The sequence below is a fragment of the Procambarus clarkii genome, chromosome 86 (assembly GCF_040958095.1).
Source record: "Procambarus clarkii isolate CNS0578487 chromosome 86, FALCON_Pclarkii_2.0, whole genome shotgun sequence".
Taxonomy (NCBI): domain Eukaryota; kingdom Metazoa; phylum Arthropoda; class Malacostraca; order Decapoda; family Cambaridae; genus Procambarus; species Procambarus clarkii.
The window spans coordinates 16,214,240-16,235,524 of NC_091235.1; the positions used below are offsets into that span (position 1 = coordinate 16,214,240).

Sequence of the window (21,285 nt, forward strand, 5' to 3'; positions counted from 1 at the left end):
GCTGATGGAAATGGACGGACGGACGTCTTGTCAGTACAAGATATTCATCTGTTACGCTTGCCATATTAACGGACGATGAGTCACAATAATATGGCTGAAGAAATGATTCCCAAACCCCACGCCAGAAGATGGAGAAGCGACGACGTTTCGGTCCGTCCGGGGTTTAGTATCACTACTACCTAATTCACTTTTGTGTTGATGATGATATCCTCATACTACATCAAAAGTCTGCCAGTGCAGACAATTTATCACATGCCTCGTACCATCATGTGTGATGGGGATTTTTAGCACCATGTAGCTAGTTTTTTTTATACACTGTACACCCCTTCATATAGACTAAGGGTAGCTGCACAAATGTAGATGTTCTGAGTAGCTAAATCGAAAACAATCAGGATAAGGATTTGGGATGGGACGGGGGGGTGGGGGGGGGAAGGAACGGTGCCCAATCACTTGGACCCCATACCCATCCCATGGGCGGTAATGCTCCCCATACCCATCCCATGGGCAGTAATGCACCCCATACCCATCCCATGGGCGGTAATGCACCCCATACCCATCCCATGGGCGGTAATGCACCCCATACCCATCCCATGGGCGGTAATGCACCCCATACCCATCCCATGGGCGGTAATGCACCCCATACCCATCCCATGGTCGGTAGTGAAAATGAAAGGAATGCGTCAGAAAAATGTCCCAATAATCCTGTAATGCCACACAGATACGAAGGATAAGTTTTCATACCTGTATATATGGGTGGTGGTGGCGGACACAACACTAGAGATGTAACCAGCTCCTCGGTGTGAATACACTGACAGTTTATTTTAGTCATGGACTACCTTCAGGACTAAAGTATACTAACTGGCTGGTCAGTATAAGCTTTTACGGTTGCCCTCCCGCAGTTATCAGACCTTAAGGTAAACCCGAAATCAGCGGTAAACCGTAAATGACAGACGAGGTAAAAGCACTGAATATGGTATCCCCGCGCCAGCCGGCCGCCTCTATAGTAATTCTTGCTCTTACACTGTACATATTACCTGAAATCTAGACAGAAAATTATACTCTTTCATTCTATAACTTGATCACAGGTGGGAAAAATGGGAGAGACATCGCTGCGATGCCTTGAGCTAATTTTCCAATATAAGAGATTGCCTGGAGGACTGCCCCGCCACGACACAGGAAAACTGACCTGTTAATTCTTATTAACCTTTGTCCAGCTTTATTAATTTCCTGTGTTGCATCTTTATCATGCCTTCATGATATGTAGGTCTAAATTGATAAATAATCCTAAATGGAGTTTACTATACTAATTATTATCATTCTACAAAACAATTAATATATCAGATTCAGATTCAGATGTTTATACAGGTAAGGTATATACATACAAGTGATGTTACATTAATGGATTGATTATATCCATTATACTTTATTACTCTACTACTATTACTTATTACTCTACTACTACTACTATTACTTATTACTATTACTTTATTACTATACTCTAGATTCTTATATCAATACTTTAAGAGCGAATATGTATGTCTGTTCGAGTGCATCTATTTGTGCAAAATTGGAGGCCAGATCCAACTTTGCAGGGGGAATGATCTGAGGTAAGGGAAGGATATAGGCTGGTCGGGTAGGCCTAAGTGAAATGCTTTAAGACATTATGATTTATAGACCCCCCCCCATGCTATTTTTCAGCACATCCTCCTAAAATTAAAATAATTATAGTAAGTATTTGGTGGAAAGTACCACTGTGTAGTGATGGTTCACCAGAAAGTTGACTTTTATATTATTGAAATTGGACAAACCGGAAACTTTTTAACCGCAACATAAGACCTAACCTCTCCTAGCAAGCCTAGGTCTAATACATACTCTCTTAGGCTTAATATAGAACATGTATATGTATACTTGACCTAGAAATGTTAAAGCCTTGAGCGAGGCCGCAGGAGAAGGGTTAAGAGTGAGTGAGACCGGTGTTAGAGAGCTAGAGAGCTCAAACGAGAGCGGGAGAAAAAAGCTCTAGTACAGCAGTGAGAGCAGAGAGCTCAAGGCCGGGGTTAGCCATATCGTCCTCCATGAGAGATGGAACTAGCTAACACTGTTGTGTTTTGGACCGTGTCATGTCTGTGTCCAGGTGACTGGTGCGCAGTTTGCTGTTCTCTTGGCAGGTTGACGGGCATTTGGATGGGAACTTCCTGCATAGTTACTTTTTGCTCTCCAAATCTTCGTGGAAACCTTGAGGGAACATTTATTACTGTAATTTGAATTTGACACAATTTGAAATGCAACATTTAGTAGCCATTGTTATTATTACATTGTATATTATTACATTAAATATTATTACATTCAATTAATGTTAACTTTAATTAAATTTTAATGTTGAAATTTTCATATAAAATTGAAAAAACTTTGTATTCCCTATTATGGCGTTGTTGTTAAAAAAAACAAGTCTTAATTTAGAAACAATAGAGTAGTTTCCGCTCTATTGGTAAAGATTATTCAGAATATAACGCTCACAAATAGGAAAGTTTCGTCTGACTCCAAAAAACGGCTAACGTTCATTTATTAATTATATAGAGCGTGTTGTTCGTGTTGAAATAATAATTGCATGTATACTTGGTGGAACACAAAGACGGTGTATAGTTGATGGCTATATGGTATAAGATAGTAATATATAGGTGTAGAAGCTTGAGTGATGTGAGTGACAGGAGCAGCCTTGAGCGATCACAGAGACACTCAAGGTGCTCGTAAAAGGAGCACAGATACCGTCGTTTGACTTATTGTTAAAATTGGATATAATATATAATATGTATATATAGAGAGAGAGATAGTTAGGTTAGGATGAATTAGGTTAAATTAGATGGAATGGTATGTAAGTTTTAATACATGTTTTAGTAAATGAAAACGTTGGCAAAGTGAACGTGTTGAGGAAGTTTGTTGTTGTTGTCAGTTAACAGCTGTTGGAGGGAGGCCGTGCTCCTGGGTGGTGCCTGTATCAGTGCCTGTATCAGTGCCTGTCTCGGTGCCTGTCTCGGACCTGCCTGGACTCGGAATATATCATTAAGGTGAGATCTGAAACGTTGGTAATGTACAAAGTTTGGTGTTGAGGGTTCCCGTGTGGGTGAGTGTGGAGGAACATCTGGTGCTGTATTTCCTCGGGGCTGCTGGTCAATACAGCTGTAGTGGGTCTGATGTGATGTATAAATAAGATCTCTTGAAGCGTTGTAGATCATCCCAGTGAACAGAGGCATCAGGTGAAAGCAAATGTGCCAAACTACTGCAGTTAATAGGGTTAAAAAAAATGTCCCCCTAATCCAAATCTCGATAACTCGAGATTTTAGAAAATATTATTTCGATGATTCCTCCCCAAAAAACAAAACAAAAATTGTATTTGTTGATTTAAGTACAAAAAAATTGCACTAAATGGTAAATTGAGGTAAATTTTTAACATAGCCATGTTAATATGATGGTACATGTATCTGTAGACGTTGCATAGCTACTCAAATGCAATCATGAGAATTTATCATTGTTATGCATACAGCATTTCTCATGGTAATTATCAAATCTCCTAGATTTGCTTGATTGGCTGTGCATGTTATTATGGTTGTATAAATGGTTTTTAGCTGGATACATTTTGATGGCTCAGCTTTAATATTTTTATCTTTCCACAGATCAATCGATGCACTATAGAAGATGGCGTGCATTAAGCTGTCGAGAAAAATTACTGGCCCAGCTACCGTTATCGGTGGCATCCTCATACACCTCACTCTGGGCAACTTGTACAGCTTTGGTAATATCTTCTGGCTACTTAATTAGTGTTTCAGGTTTTATTTTTAATTTGCTGTGTGAAAATAAGTTAGGTGTATTTGAGTTTGATAAATTGGAGGATTTAAGGTACAGTGCAATAAAATGCTTCATAAAAAAAATGCATTTTGCATTACAGGTGGGATACCAGCTATATTTTGAAGGCCAGTATTAGGACAGTGTTACCAATATACCTTGCATATGTACTTTTAATTATGCTACAGCTTCAACTGTTTTTAAGTGTTTTGCAGCTTCAAAGAAATAATGACTCAAATTAAATTCCAGAATTCTGTAATGTAATAAATTCTTGTTGCATTCATTATGCCCATCTTGCACTTAAATATACAATGATCGTATTAAACCATGTTTCTTTTCAGGTAACATGATGACATATATGGTGTCATATATGCATGGAAGAGTTGATCACAGTATAGATTATGGAAACTTTATATGGGTGAACTCCATCACCACTGCCGCTCAGGGCCTGTTCATGGTGTTTGGTGGCCTCCTGGAGAAAAGAATAGGACCTAAGTTGACCTGCTTTATTGGCTGTACTCTAGTCAGGTATATTTTTATGCATTCCAGATTATTTTTAAATTGCTGATCATTCATTCATAATATTTTATCATTGTCCAGTTTCCTCACTTTAGCAAGTTACCTACACCCAGATAATGATGTTTCAGTAAACATAATCCTTCCACTTGCATTCTACTGTAGTTGAAAAGGGCAGTGAACATGTAGATTGATGAAGTTGTCTGCTTGCTTGTTTTGTGTGTAAGTATTTTAAGGTGCTGTACTACCTGGACACAAAATATAAAATATACAAAATTGCCACTTGCATCAGTATTAAGTTGCTGTTGAGTAGCTTCGGAGTGTGCTCTTGTGTTGTTTAAAGCATATCATACTTTTTAAATATTTCCAATGGGTTGTTTGTGTGTGTTAATTACCCAGTGAAATGATGAGGTTCTTGCAAAGATTTTGTCTAAAGCTTCATGGTCTGTGTACTCTCTTGCCTATGTTGGCACATTTTAGTTTTGCAGCACTGCTTCTCTCCCCTCGTCTTATTTTGGCTTACTTGATGTATTCATTGTAGAAAAGTTCTTACAATATTTTCTTTTTTTATATAATTACTTGGAAGGGTACAAGTCTCTTTTCTCCCTTCCCCTCTCGCCCAATCTCCCTCCACTCTGGCATACCTCACCTCTTGTCTCTCCCCTCTTCCCATTACATTTACTCCCTTCACCACCTTCCCTACTCCTTCAAACTTTCCCTTCTTCCCTGTAACCATTTTTACTAAATACTTAGATTAAGGAATGCATCCTAACTAACATATAATATGCTAGATGAATCTTGGTGATAATGGAATTTTTATTTAAAAAGATTGGAAATTAGTGTACAGTAATTTTGCCCTTTCCTACAAAGGGGAACAAAGCTCGACCCCCGACCACCTTGTGTACAGTACTGCCTGTAACCCAGACTGTTAACCCTGTGAATTTTCGTGAGACTAGCCCCAAGCATCTGGCTGCCTACTTTGGACACACACTATAAATGTAGATTTATAGATGTCTTGACATTTCAGGTTTAAAATGTGTCACGTTACTATGAAGTTTCAATTTTGCCCCAAAGGGCACAAAATTTGCAAAATCTTAACTGCACTCGGCATAGTTCAGTACAGTACTTTATTTCTGGGCAAGCTACCTCGGTAGCTTCCTCCCATGCAGTACAGCAAAAGGTCTGTTGTACAAAACTAGCAGTAATAATAATAATAAACAATAATAGTGTAGTATGCAACAATAGAGGACTATTTTGTAGCACAATTTTACCATAAGTTTCATTTAGTAACCAGTAATATACATTACACATTATTTATATTAAACACACACTGCATGCTCATCTGTTTACTTGAGCAAAGAGAACAGAGTACTTGGCTTCCTTCTCAGTTCACCCACTTACACTCTTACATCATCTACCCAAACAGACGTAACATTTTTTTATAAAGGTCTTCCTGTAGCATACAATTTTATCTTATTTGGAACTGTTACCCTATTTTCCCATGTTGTTCAGTTAATATAGCATGTTTCTGCTTAGCAGGCCATTTCCCAGGAACATAACTAACATTATGCAAGAGTCAACTGTATAGAAGGTTGTGTGTACAATTCGGCTGCAGATGCAAAAACCACACCTGCTCCACCAAGGGACAACAGTAGAATGTTTCTAGGCATCTCTTTGTCAAGGCCACAAGAAATGCTGCCTTCCTGTGATGGAGCAATGCAGGAAAAGAAAGTTTTGGAGACACGTCGCATGACCAGTGGAGTTAAAAGAAAAAAGTGCATAAAAGAAAACTGTACAAAGCAATTGGGCTCTGAAAATCGAGATCTGTATTGACTCAACCAGCATAAAAATTAAGCAACCTCTGCTCCATTGGTGACCTGGAGTACTTTCATTGGACCTCCAAAATACACTCGGGAATCTGGAGTATGCTCCCAATGGTCTGGAAAACACTTCTGGAGATCCAAGACAGGCTCCCAGTGAATCCAGGTATACTTCCAGTAAACTGGAGTATGATCCAGTAAAACAGAAAACGCCTCAATTGAAACGGCACTCGCCCTCCAAAAGCGGGTGCATTTTGGTATCCAGAGAATTCTCTTGGTGATCCAGGATACTTTGTAATCCAGAGGATGTCCGAGAGATCCAGGGTACAATCTCAAACCTGCAAGGTTCCGATCCAGAGATGTGTAGTATCAGCCTGGATACTACATTTCTTGGTTCCATTTCCCTGTGAAATGGAACCACTTTCCAGAAAGGTTTATGAGTTACACATTTGTTACAAGTGTAACCCTGTACAAATTGAAAGCTTACTGTATGCATGTACTGTACTAATCTTTTTGAGTGTGCATGCATTTTTTGATAATATTAATACGTTTATAAATGAGTTGCTTTATTTAATGTACAATACCTGATTAGCTGCTTCACTTTCAGTGCAGGTATTATGCTGACGTATTATACGATTAACGTATCGCTGTTTACTGTTGTCCTGACATATGGGCTGCTGTCTGGACTAGGAATGGCCTTGTCTTATGTTACCCCTCTTGCTTGTGGCATGCAGGTAATGTTACATTTTCCAATAGTTTGGTATCTATCTTTGTATTTAGATGTGTATCTTTTGCATCTGTGTACATGTGTTTATTAGTGGCTTGTAGAAGCATTGCCACAAGCAACACTATACTTCTACCTTACCCTTTACCTTTAAAACCTGTTGCATTTCCATAGTATTTTTTCTTCATGTCCCCAATTTTCTTTCCTTCTTTTACCATGGATATATATTCTGTAGAGCAATAATTATCATGTAACGCTAGTCTCTCTTCACCTTAACACATTTATGGGAGATTCTTAATGAATTTCATAATTTGCACTCTTTTGTTCAAATTTTAATTTGCGCTTTTATTCAGAAATTACCTCGTGGCATTGTACGGTAGGAATAATATTGTTAATAATAACAAATTACTGTGTAAAGAAATGTCTGTAATTGATCTCTGTACTGTACTGGAGGTTTATTGCTGCAATGTCTGCCCTCCCTTTGATATGATGATTCCAAGCTAGTTCTGTCCAAATTGATATAATAATCTAATTGCTGAATATTCATTCCCTTGATATCTTGGAAGTGTTATAAAATAGTCTAAAGGCTATCTTGTTAAATTCACTTTCCTACTTTATTGTGTTTGGTTGTCATTCTTCTCAATAAAATAGTCTGAGTAATAACTTGATTCTATTTGACACTTGCTTTTTCAGTGGTATCCCGAACAAAAAGGCCTAATTAATGGTTTAATTGTAGCTGGCTTTGGACTTGGTGCTTTGGGCTCCACCAACCTCCAGACTCTTTATCTCAATCCACATAATACATCACCCGAGTCCAATGGGTAAGTAGATGGTGTTTCTCCCCATTTTTTTAATACAGAGGATCTTTGCTCAAATGGGTTGCAGTGGACTGAGACCTTTAGTTGGCTGGGAAAATTTTGGCTAATGGCCAAACTCTCGGTGAGCCAGACTATGGTGTCAACTCCATCAAGCTGTCTTGGGAAACCAGAAACTACCTAAATTTCAGATTTTTGTTAAATGTGTTTACTACTCTTGCCTTAGTAAATGCTAATACAACAAGTAGTTAATTTGCAAAGTATTTCTTGATTACTGTAGCTTTTTCTATGATGGACGCAACCCTAATTGTAACTGGACAAATCCTGACCAGGTGCTTTTTTTTCTGTGATTGCTTGACAGGACCTCTCGGTATATGATAATTTTTAATTATATTTCTTTGGTTTTGTCATTTGTGAGCTGTAAAGATGTCTATCAGCATTAGTAGTAATGAAGGGGAAGAGAACATGTCTTAAATTGATTAAAAACAAATAAATTGGGAAAAGTGAACAAGCCTGGGACGTGCCAAGCTAGAGTGTACTAGTGGCAACAGTTCAAAGGGAGAAAAATGCTCAAGAAATCAAAGCATGATGAATTAGATTAGGCTGCTTGTAAATGATTTATGTAGCAGCATAGTGTGACGGTTTTGTAGTGATTGGTTTGTATTGAAGTGAGTACTGTATTACTGAACTCTTTTTATACTCGCATTCTTCTACACAGATGTGAAGAGCTTCAGAGAGGCACATCTTTTAGTATCCAGCAAAATTGCATTGGTAAAATAAGCTTTGTTGAGTTCATTTTTTACTTCCTTCTCAAGTGAATAATTCTCATCCTTCAATTCAAGTGAATACTTCTTAATGCTGGTGCGCCCCCCATTTGGATTACAGTATCCAAGTATGGAGACCTCATTTTCAGAAGGACATAGCTGCTCTGGGAAAGGTGCAACACCGGGCAACAAAAGTCATTCCAGAACTAGGTCATCTCCCGTATCAAGAATGCTTGAAGGCCACAGGGCTAACAACACTGTAAATCAGGCATGACAAAGTGGATCTGATTGAAACTTAAAATACTGAACAAGTTTAAGGATGCTCATCAGATATTTTCTTTAGAAGGTCAGATGTAACACAAACAAGGAGTAACGGTTTAAAGTTCAACCAGCCACAATGTAGGACTGAGAACAGGACATACTTTTTCACCCACAGGGTTGAAATACTGACCCCACCCATGATGCAATCCCACAACAAGCTGTCTTAACTCCTGAGTACTGTACCTACTTACTGCTAGGTGAAAGGAAATGTACCCAACTCTTTCTGTCCCGCCCAGGATTTGAACCCGGAATTCTTGATTATGCATAGAGAATGAACCCGACTCTACTGCTGGGACCCATATACATACATGTATATGTAAATATGTGTCGGTGTTTCCTTGGATAATAATAGCACTGAAGCATAGTAGTTTGATGCAAGTTCTTGACTCCAAAGGTATTTGCAGATAGACATATTGGGATAATGGTTTATTGTCTCATTAACCTCATCGTCTTCTCTTATTCCTCGTTCTTTTTATTTTACTTCCTCCTCCTTTTAGTCTGCCTTTTACTTGTGGATGGAAGTGACATTTAGAGATTGAGAATTACTGCACAACTTTAAATGTAAGTAGTATTCGCATCATGGAAAAGATCATCTGGCCAAATTGGAGGGGACCTTTGACAAGCCGCTAGCTTTTTGTCATCATTGAGGCCACTAGTATTAGTGGCCCTCAGGTAAATGTGTCCCACTCAGTTGGGTGGCCAAGAACGGCATACTGGATGTAGGTAAGAAATCTTGTATAGATGTAGGTAGATCAATAAGATATAAACTTGTTGCATATGACACACTTTTGCAGGTACTTTGTTGACCCTGGTATACTTGATAAAGTTCCGTCCGTTTTCATCGTGCTGGGATTAACGTTTCTTGCCATGCAGTATATTGGTTGTCTGCTTATTAGAAGACCTGTGGTTGCTGAAGGGCAGGTTAGTTTTTGTTAACTTTGTTATGTATTTTCGGTGAATATTCACTCGCCTTTTGAGCATTTTCAAACCAACCCTCTTTTATTCTTTTACATTATATTTGGCAAGGTAAAAGGTAATGTGTATTCTTTTACTATCATAGTAAAATCTGCAATTATTCCTCCATTATGTAACTACTGTAATTCAAACTTTATTTAATTATTGTAGTTGTAAAGTACAGTACCTTTGTTTTTCATACATATTTATATTTGTTCAAGACTAGTGCAAAGAGAAGATAATGCAAAGCATTGTGTGTGCATTTATTGAACTGCAATATTCTGCAATTGCCAGAGGTATAGTGATCTCCTGTGCAATGATCTGGATCACTGTCAAGTACAGTATCCAAATTTATGGCATCAATGCAATAGGGCCTAAGTATTCCTGCAGTAAAATAACAGGTGCTTGGGAGTCACTGAACAAAAAATGATCCAGCCAGGACAAGAGATATTCAGAAAGGGGCTGTTCTGAAGTCCAAGGTAACAATACTCATTCATGTCACATTTGTGTATCCACTAACTGGGAAGATTGTACTGTCTCTATGGCAAATGAAATACTGTAAACATTTTACTTGACTCTTTAACTACCAAATTACAGAATCACTCGCTTCATGATCACTGCGATTGCAGTCCCCGTGGTGCCGTGGTAAAACAAGCGAGTGCTTTGGCCTGGTACCGGCTTGATGGGTTCTGGGAGTTCTACTCCCCAAGCCTGGCACGAGGCCAGACTTGACTTGTGAGAGTTTGGTCCACCAGGCTGTTGCTTGGAGCGGCCTTCAGGCCCACCTACCCATGACAGCCTGGTTAGTCCGGCACTCCTTGAAGAAAACAATCTAGTTTCCTCTTGAAGATGTCCACGGTTGTTTCGGCAATATTTCTGATGCTCGCTGGTAGGACGTTGAACAACGGTGGACCTCTGATGTTCATACAGTGTTATCTGATTGTGCCCATGGCACCTCTGCTCTTCACTGGTTCTATTCTGCATTTTCTTCCATGCCGTTCACTCCAGTACATTGTTATTTTACTGTGCAGATTTGGGACCTGTCCCTCCAGTATTTTCCATGTGTATACCTTTTCAAGTTCAAAGCATATTTCTTAAGGCTTACTATTTGGCATTTGAGAGTAGGTGTGGAAATTCTGCACATGCAAAAGCTTGAGAGTAAGCACAGTGGTGTGGTAGCAGATTTTTAATGTGAGCAGAGTTCTTATAGGCCATATTTTTAAAACTACAAACTGAATTACCTGCATGTTAGTAGCGTATTTTATACCAGGAAAATCGGCATTGGCAGGAAAGTGAAAGTTTGTTGCATGTCGATGAAGAACCAGACGAGAGGCTTAGTGTACAGGTACCTCCTCCATGCACAACAATACCAACAGGTAAAGTTATACAGTATGCATATATATCAGTGATCTTAACTTTATTGAGCTGATGACTTGCAGTTCATTTATCTAAATGTTACTCTTGCATTGAACTTTTGCTTCACATTTCATTCATTTATTTACCATGTTAAAAAGAAAAAAAATTGTCCCTGGTATTTTTTTTTCATTTTTTTTTTTTTTTGTAAGGAATGGTTGATGAGTAAATGTGACTATTTAATAAAGGAATATAAATAAAGGTTCTTAAGTTAACTTAAGACAATATATAACAAATAATTGATAGTGGTGTCTTGACCTACTGTACATATATGGCAAATGAACTTAGAGGGAGTTGTAGTTATGGTATCAAGTATTAGAGAAAACTCAAATGTTTATGAATTGTTATGGAGTAGTGTTAAAGGCATGAGAGAGTATTTATATTAGAGTGAAAGACTGGTTGTCAGACATGGTCTTGCAAACAATGTAACTCTGCATCGTTCCACGACTTTGTAACTACTCATTCTATTCTCATACTCCATACACTTGTGGCATAAGCATGACAAATACAACAGCACACAGAGGTTGAATGATCACTCCATCATGCAGCATTCTAGCTGCATTTTATTTATTTATTTACTAAGCATGGGCTACACTGAACTAACATTTTCTTACTTCCCTGACTCGCTGGATTTCTAGACTTGCACAATTTTATTCCATCAGTCACATGCCTGGTATTCAAACTCGACAAATACTGTACTTCTCTATTTCCCGTGGTTTCACACATGACTATTAATTTACCTAGTTATATTTGCTTTCAGTAACCATCTAGTATTCACATTTACACCACTTTAAGCTTTCCTACATGTATCCCATTCTTTGTCAAACGAACTTATCTGCATACATGTTCTCTGTGCACAATCTCTTCTAAAATTCCAAACGACATCACATTTACGACGTCAGTGAGAAATCTGGATTAAGTAATATTATACACCAGTTATATCTTTTGTGTGGTAAGGCATGATCCTAGTCTTCAAGGAAGTTGGTGCTTTTAGTATCAATTGATTTGTAGGACATGCATTGCTTGAATTGAAGGCTGGTTATTAAAGTTAAGGATGTATTTTTAATATAAAAGTGGTAACTACATTGGTGCCTATTTAATTTGCAAGATATTCTGAAGAAAAGTATAATATTTATCTACAGTTGGAGTAATACATAAGGGATAAGTAAATGTAATATTTTGGATTGACGAAATGAGCATGGAAATCATAAGCAGTTATCAACATTTTACAAGAGAAAGTAGGTGCAAGACTAGGGAGACTAGTCAAAGCAGAGAGGATGGGAGTGAGTGTAAATTGTATGCATAAGAAATAATCATGAAAGAATGTTTTAAAATTTATAGTACAGTGTTATAACTTGAAGCAAATTTAATGAAGACTTACAAATTTGCATCAAATTTTGCAGAAAAACCTTCAGGCATTGTATTGTTATTTTAAGCCCTAGAATATAACTTTGACACTTTTGAACCCCCAAATTATAATAAAGCCATTATCAAAACTGAATATAATTAATATTCAATATGATAGGAGCTATTTAAGATATTTAGTTTGAAAAATTAATATGATGGCACTGATATATTGTACCCTTCTTCAGACCTGCGGCCAGTGCAGTTGATAAAGAACAAGACCTTCTACATCTTTTGGTTTATATATTTATTTAACACCATTGCTGTTGGCTACATCAATGCTATGTATAAAAGCTTTGGACAGACCTTCATAAACAACGATCATTTGTTAGCTCAAATTGGCTCATTTGCTGCAGTATTTAATGCTGTAGGCCGGATCGCTTGGGGGCGTCTCATGGATAAAACTTCTTTCCAAGTAAGTATTGGACAGGCATATGTATTTTTAGTGGTTTTGATTGCTAACTCATCATAGGTACAGTATTATAAATTCTTGATATTTATGGTACAGTACTGTAATTTAAATTCTTTAAATGAGTAATTCAAATTCATTTATTCAATGTGCTTTACGTACAATATAATATTAAGGAAATTTTCAATCATTGCATACATTTTATTTTCCTCATTTTCTTCCAGGTTGCTATGCGTATATTGACAATTACGTTAATGCTTCTGTTTGCCACACTGCCATTAACACAGCAGATGGGAAAGGCAGGTTTTGCGGTCTGGGTGTGGCTCATTTTCTTTACATTCTCTGGAACCTTTGTGTTGATGCCAACTGTGGTGGAGAAGGCTTTTGGCGCTCAACACTACTCTGCCAATTATGGGCTTCTCTTCACTAGCCAGGTATTTTGCTGAACATTTAGTGTTTTTTTTACCATTGTTACTAATATGTATCAATTTTATTATTACTAATTAAAATGTGTATCAAATTTTTATTCGATATGGATCTTTAATTTTTGTCCGTAATTACGGTAATCAAAATTGTGAATTAAATTTAAACATTATATCTGTACAACCATTTATATATATAGTTACCTTTTATGGAATAAGAAACCAGCATTCTCTATATAGAACTGTACTTTTAGTTTCAAATACTTTTACCTTTAATTCACTATAGTAACATTCTAGATAATGTAAAGAAAAATGCCTTTTATAATTGCAGACTGTGTCAGGTCCTCTGATGGCTGCTGTCAACCAATTGATGTTGAATGCTGTTGGCTACACTGGGTGTTTTCTCACAATATCTGGTATCATTTCCTTAAGTAAGTTTATAGTTATTGTTTCACACACATTTATAGCAACTAAAATTGTTCAAATGTGCTTACAAATTTTTGTTGTCCATAGGCATATAAATATAATAAAATATGCTCTTACACAGGTGTAGGCATGACCTTCTTGGTACCCAGCGGCCTGTGATGGAAGCCACCACTAGGAACGGGGTTTTTGAACTTTTGAAACTTTAACAAAGCCAATCCCTGTAGCAAAACTACCTGTTGTAGTACTGATTTGATAATGTTCTATCACTCTCCGGTTTATAATTATTTTTTAGATCTGATATTGGTTTTAATTTGTTGAAAGATTGTTTTTTAAAGAATCCAATATATTTATAATAAAATCTATATTCAGGCGATGAGTCACAATAACATGGCTGAAGAATGTTGACCAAACCACACACTAGAAGGTGAAGGGACGACGACGTTTTGATCCATCCTGGACCATTCTCAAATCGATTGTGATGAGGGAGTTGATGCAGGGCAATAAATAGGCGAGAGGGAGGTGATGAGCAAGGCAAAAGGTATGAATGGTAAGGTGTAGTAGAGGGGATAGTAGTAGGAATAAGAACTCCAGAAGGCCCATTGGCCCATATGAGGCAGCTATTATTATAACCACTGAATGAGAAGGGGATAGTAATAGGAATAAGAGGATAGCAAGGGAACGTAAGAGAAAACAATGAGCAGAAAAAGAGAGAAAGATAAATGGAATGGTAAGCTTATGTTAGGTCACATTTGTTAGAAAGATTAGAGCATTTGAGTATGTACTGTGAAAAGGAAGAGTCCACAGCAACAAAGCCAGGACTCAAGAAGTTCATGTTGGGTACGTTGTGTATTAAAGCCAATTCAACAAGACGGCATCTGTGTAGATTAGAGGCAGGAAAGATTATTTTGGAGGAAGACCAATCAGTAGAATCATTAGAATCCCTTACATGACAGAAGAGCATTGTTAGTGTCTGCAGACTTAAAGAACAACACTTCTCTTGTGTTCTTTAAGTCTGCAGACACTAACAATGCTCTTCTGTCATGTAAGGGATTCTAATGATTCTACTGATTGGTCTTCCTCCAAAATAATCTTTCCTGCCTCTAATCTACACAGACGCCGTCTTGTTGAATTGGCTTTAATACACAACCTACCCAACATGAACTTCTTGAGTCCTGGCTTTGTTGCTGTGGACTCTTCCTTTTCACAGTACATACTCAAATGCTCTAATCTTTCTAACAAACGTGACCTAACATAAGCTTACCATTCCATTTATCTTTCTCTTTCCTTTTCTTTCTCTTTCTGCTCATTGTTTTCTCTTACGTTTCCTTGCTATCCTCTTATTCCTATTACTATCCCCTTCTCATTCGGTGGTTATAATAATAGCTGCCTCGTATGGGCATTCTGCAGTTCTTATTCCTACTATCCCCTCTACTGCACCCTACCATTCATACCTTTTGCCTTGTCATACCTTTGCCTGCTCAGTCGACTTGAATGGTCCAGGACGGACCGAAACGTCCCCTTCTAGTGTGTGGACTGGTCAAAAAAATCTATATTAAATTATATAATATTTTAATGCAAGTAATACTGTACAGTTCTTGTATTGATATTAAAAGTATTTTACTACTATTAGTATTTTTTCACCAGTCTGTATGTAGGTTTTTATACACCTCGTATGTGTGAATTATTGCTTAATCTTAAAGACAAAATACGGGTGATTGTAGAAAAACTAACAAAACTAAACATAACAATACTTTGTAAAGACTTTACTAACTTCCATTGATCAGTTTTATTTTAGTTAAAGTACTTCAAATCTGGCATAATATTTTGGAGAATTTGAATGTGGGGAAACTAAACGGCATTTTAAGTAGGACAATAAAAACAAAATAAAAAAACTGACAAGTTTAGTCATCAAAGTGTAGACACAAACAGGTGGCAGTTTTGTACTAGTAGACCGACTTCTCCAGAGTCAGGGGTGAGATACTCTAGTAGAGATTTGGTACATTTTGTGGCTTTGACAAAAAAAAAAAAAAAAAAATCGCTTCCTAATCACCACTTTATGCATTAAATACTGAGAAACACTTGCACAATTTCTATATATCACTAAACAGCTATACAATTAACTTCCATTTACCCTGTTTCAACCTTCAGTAGTAAACATGGCTTATAGTTACATAATGCCCCTGAAACCCACATCAATGTCGCTTAAAAAACGAATGCATTAACAACTACGGTAACTATATCTACAGTCTGGGAACCATTGACCAGTTATTTCAAGTATAGTACAGAATTTTTAACCCAAAATAACAGTAAATAATAATACAGTATTTGCACATTTTTAAGTACAAAGGCCCTGGATGCATTTTTTCCAGTATTATAATAAATTTAAACGGTAATGGAATTGTCATTATTATAACATTATATTAGCCTATCGTGCATAATTCAAGCTAATGACAATACTTATTTCAAAATGGGACCTGTTAAACCAAATCCTACAAATTAAAATATCTTGACTTTAAACTTCATTCTAATATGAAGGATGTGAAATAAAAAAATTCAAATACAAATACAGCACGGTACCATTTAGTATACAAAAAACAGAACTTATAAAATAGTTAAATACAATGAAATCTTTTATACCAAATACTTTCAAGCTTTTTTTTTTGGTAATATGGTAAAATAATCACTAAATTACCAGGAATAGTTAAAACAGATTTGAATACAGTATTAATGTACACTATTTAAATGTGTGACCTAGACTTAAGTAATGAACATGACCTAGATAATAGGAGGAAGTTGCATGAAAACTCTTGAACATGTACTGTGAAGCACACGGCTTTACTCAAGTCACACAAATGAAAGGACATTTCAGTTGACTGGCAATTCTTCATGCCTTTTCTAATTTATATAAAAACAATGACCTAGCATTGGGCCAACAATGCAAATGATCTTATAAAATACCAAAATAACATATTAAAGCTAAACAATTATATCTGCAAAATTACTTTTACAAATGTAAAATCGGAACACTGGCCTTTAAAACATAATGCAAGTGAAAACCTGTTAAAAAGAATTGTGAAAATTATTTCAATTTGTACTGTAGTGTATTTGAGGTTCAAAATAATGTTACTCGCTTGATACCTTACAGAAACAGATTCCAACAGAGAAGACACGGTTGCAAGACTGCACCACACAATAACTACAACACTTCAAGTGTCTCTCAAGACACACAGAAATCACATTAGCGTGATGCATCAAATGAACAAATCCACAAGGGTCGTGACGAGGATTAGAACCGACGTCCAAGAGCATCCCAGACGCTGCCTTATAGGTATATATAAGTTAAGGCAGCGTCTGGGATGCTCTTGGACGTCGGTTCGAATCCTCGTCACGGCCCTTGTGGATTTGTTTGTCTCAAGACATCCAGTAATTCTGGAGAATTCATTTAAAATTCATGGCAGAAAGCATATACACACACTTATATTCTGTATATTGTATTGCATACATAAATGCAAACATACATATACCTATAGGTTCTATATTGTGTTGAATATGCATGAAGAATGAGTAGACATTATTTGTAGATAACATTTATGCCTGTAAGACCATTATCAAATCTAACATATATGCAGAAATAGTGCTTACACAGAAAAAATTGGAAACTAAGAGAAAAGCAACTAAATGAGTTAAAATTTAAAGTATTAATTTAGCAAATAAAAATCTACAAAAAATACAGATTTGTTCGTTTATTTTGAAAGGTGTTGTGTATGATTGTTGTAGATGCTGTTCACTGTTTTCTTCCATAATGATGAGTTTACTACTTTTGCATACCAATAAAGATGTTTTCTGGTGGTTACTGTTGTGTTCCAATGACGTGTTAGGTGAGTCATCAGATAAAAAAAAATGTATCCTATCATATCCTATGTTCTGGCTGAAACGCTATGCGTGTTAGTGGCTTTGCAAGAATGTAAGAGCATAAATGTTATGTACTCACAAACCCAAGGTACCTTCTTGTATATAAATAAATAAATAAATAAAAAAATACATAATATAATGCAGAAATGATGGTTAGTGAAAATATTGACACCTCGTCAACATTGTGGCGCTTAAATTCAACAAACAAAAAAATGGGAGACAATAGAACCTGCAGCCATGCCATTGAACATAATCGAGGAAACTTCAGCATCATTACCCCACTTGCTCATACTTAACAAATATAAACTGTAATGTACAGTGCCTAGTGTGTCTGGCTTCACTCAATCTTCACCTTTTTATTTATTTCCTTTAAAAGCCCTGTCTATCTTTAGACATGTCAACTTGTCAATGTTCAACGAGCAAAACCTTATTTACAAATAGTTTACTCTCATATTGGTGTTTCATTACATCATTGGCATCACTTTAGCATTTTTTCAACCACCCTGTATCTTGTAATAAAATAACAATGCACAGAAACTAACCTAGTAGTATCCAGCTGTAGCTTTCAAGTAGAGAGAGATTGTTAAGTATCAGACAGGTACTGTATTTACCATACTCAGGTAGGCTGTGGGCAGTCAAAAATCTGGTCCCGAGGCTGTAAACTGCCACCAGTGTGATAGTAGTTGTACCAGGTGATTCCCTCAACATGCCTTATTTCCCCACACTGCACTTTTATTTCATTGTTACGTGTATGTTAAGATGAATTACAGTTCGTGTGTTTGTATATACTCTTCAAAGTAGCCCGACAAAACTAACATAGAAGATGAATTCCCTTGACAAAGTCATCTTTACAAATAGTTTAATTTTAAAATGATAACATGTAGGTCAAATTCCATGTTTGAAATTCTGTGTCAATATTCTAAATATATCACTGTGTACATGTCCATATTGAAAAGCTTTAAATATAAAATCCTGTTATAAACAAGAGAATGGTGTAAACAAAAACAAAATGAAGACATGCCATAAAATATCATGTAATAAAAGTTACAAATAATCTTTCATACCAATGAAGTAACTAAATGGGAACAAATTTAATACTGTATCTTATACTACAGGAAAGAGGTCATCACTATTACAGAGATTTCCCTACAAAAAATATGCCACTACAGCATTTTGTCGGCTGGACTTCAAAACCTGCACGCCCCTAAGAAAAGCCCTGCTGCGCAATACTGTACTATGTAATATATCATCCACAGGATAACATGGCAATCTTGTAACCTACCAATAACCAAGGTGGAAAATGTTGTGCATTACTCACCTGTCAAAGTTTGGCAAAGTAACAAGATCACAAAGGAACTACAAACTGGATCTACCAAACTAGAGCCTGAATGATACTGCACAGCCACAACTATGGAAAAGCCTTATACAAATGTGAAAATAAGCAAATAAAATTACAAATAGTTTTTATGTCTGTGCCATCACAAGTAGTGAACATAACTTGTTACTGAATTTTACAGTCAGATAGGCAACAGGAAAGTTTCTCTATACAACTCTCTAATAATACTATGTTTCCTGCTACACATTATAACACACTTCCATCTTTAAATATTTATTCCCTTCATATGCATAAAATCCAAGTAAATGACCTGCAATTATGTTTCTGTATCATTTTTTATAATTTATATATTGACACTCAAACCTAGGAATGTTAAGAGAGCCAAAAAGTATTTTAAAACAAGCTTCTAGAAATGGCAAAAATGATATGCTGCCGCAACACGTTTACTCTAACTCATAATTACTGTCCCTAGAAACATTATTCAAATTTCATATTAAGAGAACATGCAAGTTAGTTCTTTGGTTAGTAACTACTAATAACACTAACAATCGTGAAAGTACAACAGGCTAAACTAAAACTTAAGCATTTTATTAACCTATTCTTACATACTATGGATACAATATGATCCAGATTTGGGTTTTGGCATTAAAGTTTGGGCCATACAAAATCCACGCTCAGTAACAATGTACTAAAAATAATAAAAAAAAATTATTAGTGACTTCCACACTCATATTCTCTCGATTATGTATGTGACATGAACCTTTCTTGCCCTCTTTCAGTATAAATTTACTTCTTCAAACCTAAATTTTCATTTATTTATACTGTAATCCAATTTCATTACTAAGTTAGTCCATCTGCTTACAGGAATCACTGTCACATGTAGAAGGTAAGGTACAGTATCTGCTTCAGTACAGGTACTCACCTAGTTGTGCTTGTGGGGGTTGCGTTTTGGCTCTTTGGTCCCGCCTCTCAACCGTCAATCAACTGGTGTACAGATTCCTGAGCCTATTGGGCTCTATCATATCTACATTGTAAACTGTATGGAGTCAGCCTCCACCACATCACTTCCTAGAGCATTCCAGTTACTAACTACTCTGACACTGAAAAAGTTCTTTCTAATGTCTTTGTGGCTCATTTGGGTACTCAGCTTCCACCTGTGTCCCCTTGTGTGTGTACCACGCATGTTAAATAATCCATCCTTATCTACCCTGTCAATTCCCCTGAGAATTTTGTATGGGGTGATCATGTCTCCCCGAACTCGTCTGTCTTCCAGCAAAGCGAGCAGCTAGGTGAGGTCACCTGGCTGCTGGAGTCATGAAAATAAATCTAGAAGCTGCCAAAAGCAGTTGCTTTAATAGTGGTTATGCAAGATACTGGTACAGTATATTTTATTTGTTATGTCAGTTTCATGGCAAAAAATTTGGTTTGGTTTCCAACTTTTGGGGACAGGAACCCTGTTATGTTTATCAAGATCCTCTAACCCCAGGACAAGGCTGCCTCTGCAGTCACCCAACCAGTTTCTAGCCAGACCCAACAATGTCTAATCGACTGAGTGACACGCACACCATTCACTGTACCACACAACTGGCATTTTGACTGTGGCTGGTAATTTAGCAAGTTATTTTAAAATACACAGTGAAAGTGCAAGGTAAATACTCAATTTCACAGTTACAACACAAACACACACAACCTGAATATTCCTGTTAAAAAACTGAATCATTAAGAAAAGACTTTTGTGACTTCATATGCATAGTAAACAGCAAACTCTGAATTATTTGTGATCAGATTATCTGTGCATCAAAAGGCTAAGAAATGTGCAAGTAACTCATATTGTTTCAATGGTCTTCCACTATATTAATGTTTCCTATATATATATGCAGTAACTTAGTAACATACATCTGTTACATAACCTTGTCTGCTGTCTGTAATATACTGAATATGATTTAAAAGATATGGGAAAATGCCTGTTACAAGCACAGGTTCATGGGGAAAAAAAATTACTGCTCATGTGGTAAAAGTAAACTGATAGACATACTGAGGAAGATGTAAAACAGTGTACAGAATTTACATTTAAGAGGGAATGTGACAAACTTGTTACTATCATCTGAAGTTTCAACAGAGTGATTAAGAATCCAGATTTCCACACCTTGACATAAGGACATTGCTTACAAAGTTGTAGAGTGAAACTTGTGTACCAAAGGAAGTTATG

General features: G+C 36.6%; 1 protein-coding gene across 2 annotated transcripts; it reads left to right on the top strand.

The window, feature by feature from the left end:
• Nucleotides 1-2,924: 2,924 nt before the first annotated feature.
• LOC123767669 (uncharacterized MFS-type transporter YhjX) lies at nt 2,925-14,227 on the top strand. 2 transcript variants are annotated; one of them, XM_045757531.2, is made up of 11 exons: nt 2,925-3,065; nt 3,672-3,790; nt 4,182-4,368; nt 6,784-6,910; nt 7,594-7,721; nt 9,595-9,721; nt 11,025-11,130; nt 12,760-12,986; nt 13,205-13,414; nt 13,734-13,833; nt 13,950-14,227. In XM_045757531.2, the coding sequence occupies exons 2-11, from the start codon at nt 3,694-3,696 to the stop codon at nt 13,985-13,987; spliced, it is 1,347 nt and encodes a 448-aa protein (XP_045613487.1). In that variant the 5' UTR covers nt 2,925-3,065; nt 3,672-3,693; the 3' UTR covers nt 13,988-14,227. The 2 variants fall into 2 exon arrangements, with proteins under 2 accessions (XP_045613487.1, XP_045613496.1); XM_045757540.2 differs by having other exon boundaries at nt 11,043-11,130.
• Nucleotides 14,228-21,285: the final 7,058 nt, after the last annotated feature.

Excerpts from the sequence above, each read along its gene's own strand:
- LOC123767669 (XM_045757531.2), top strand. The coding sequence starts at position 3,694 with ATGGCGTGCATTAAGCTGTCGAGAAAAATTACTGGCCCAGCTACCGTT. Across the intron at positions 3,791-4,181 it reads GGGCAACTTGTACAGCTTTG|GTAACATGATGACATATATG; the intron begins GTAATATCTTCT and ends GTTTCTTTTCAG. Across the intron at positions 13,415-13,733 it reads GGCTTCTCTTCACTAGCCAG|ACTGTGTCAGGTCCTCTGAT; the intron begins GTATTTTGCTGA and ends TTATAATTGCAG.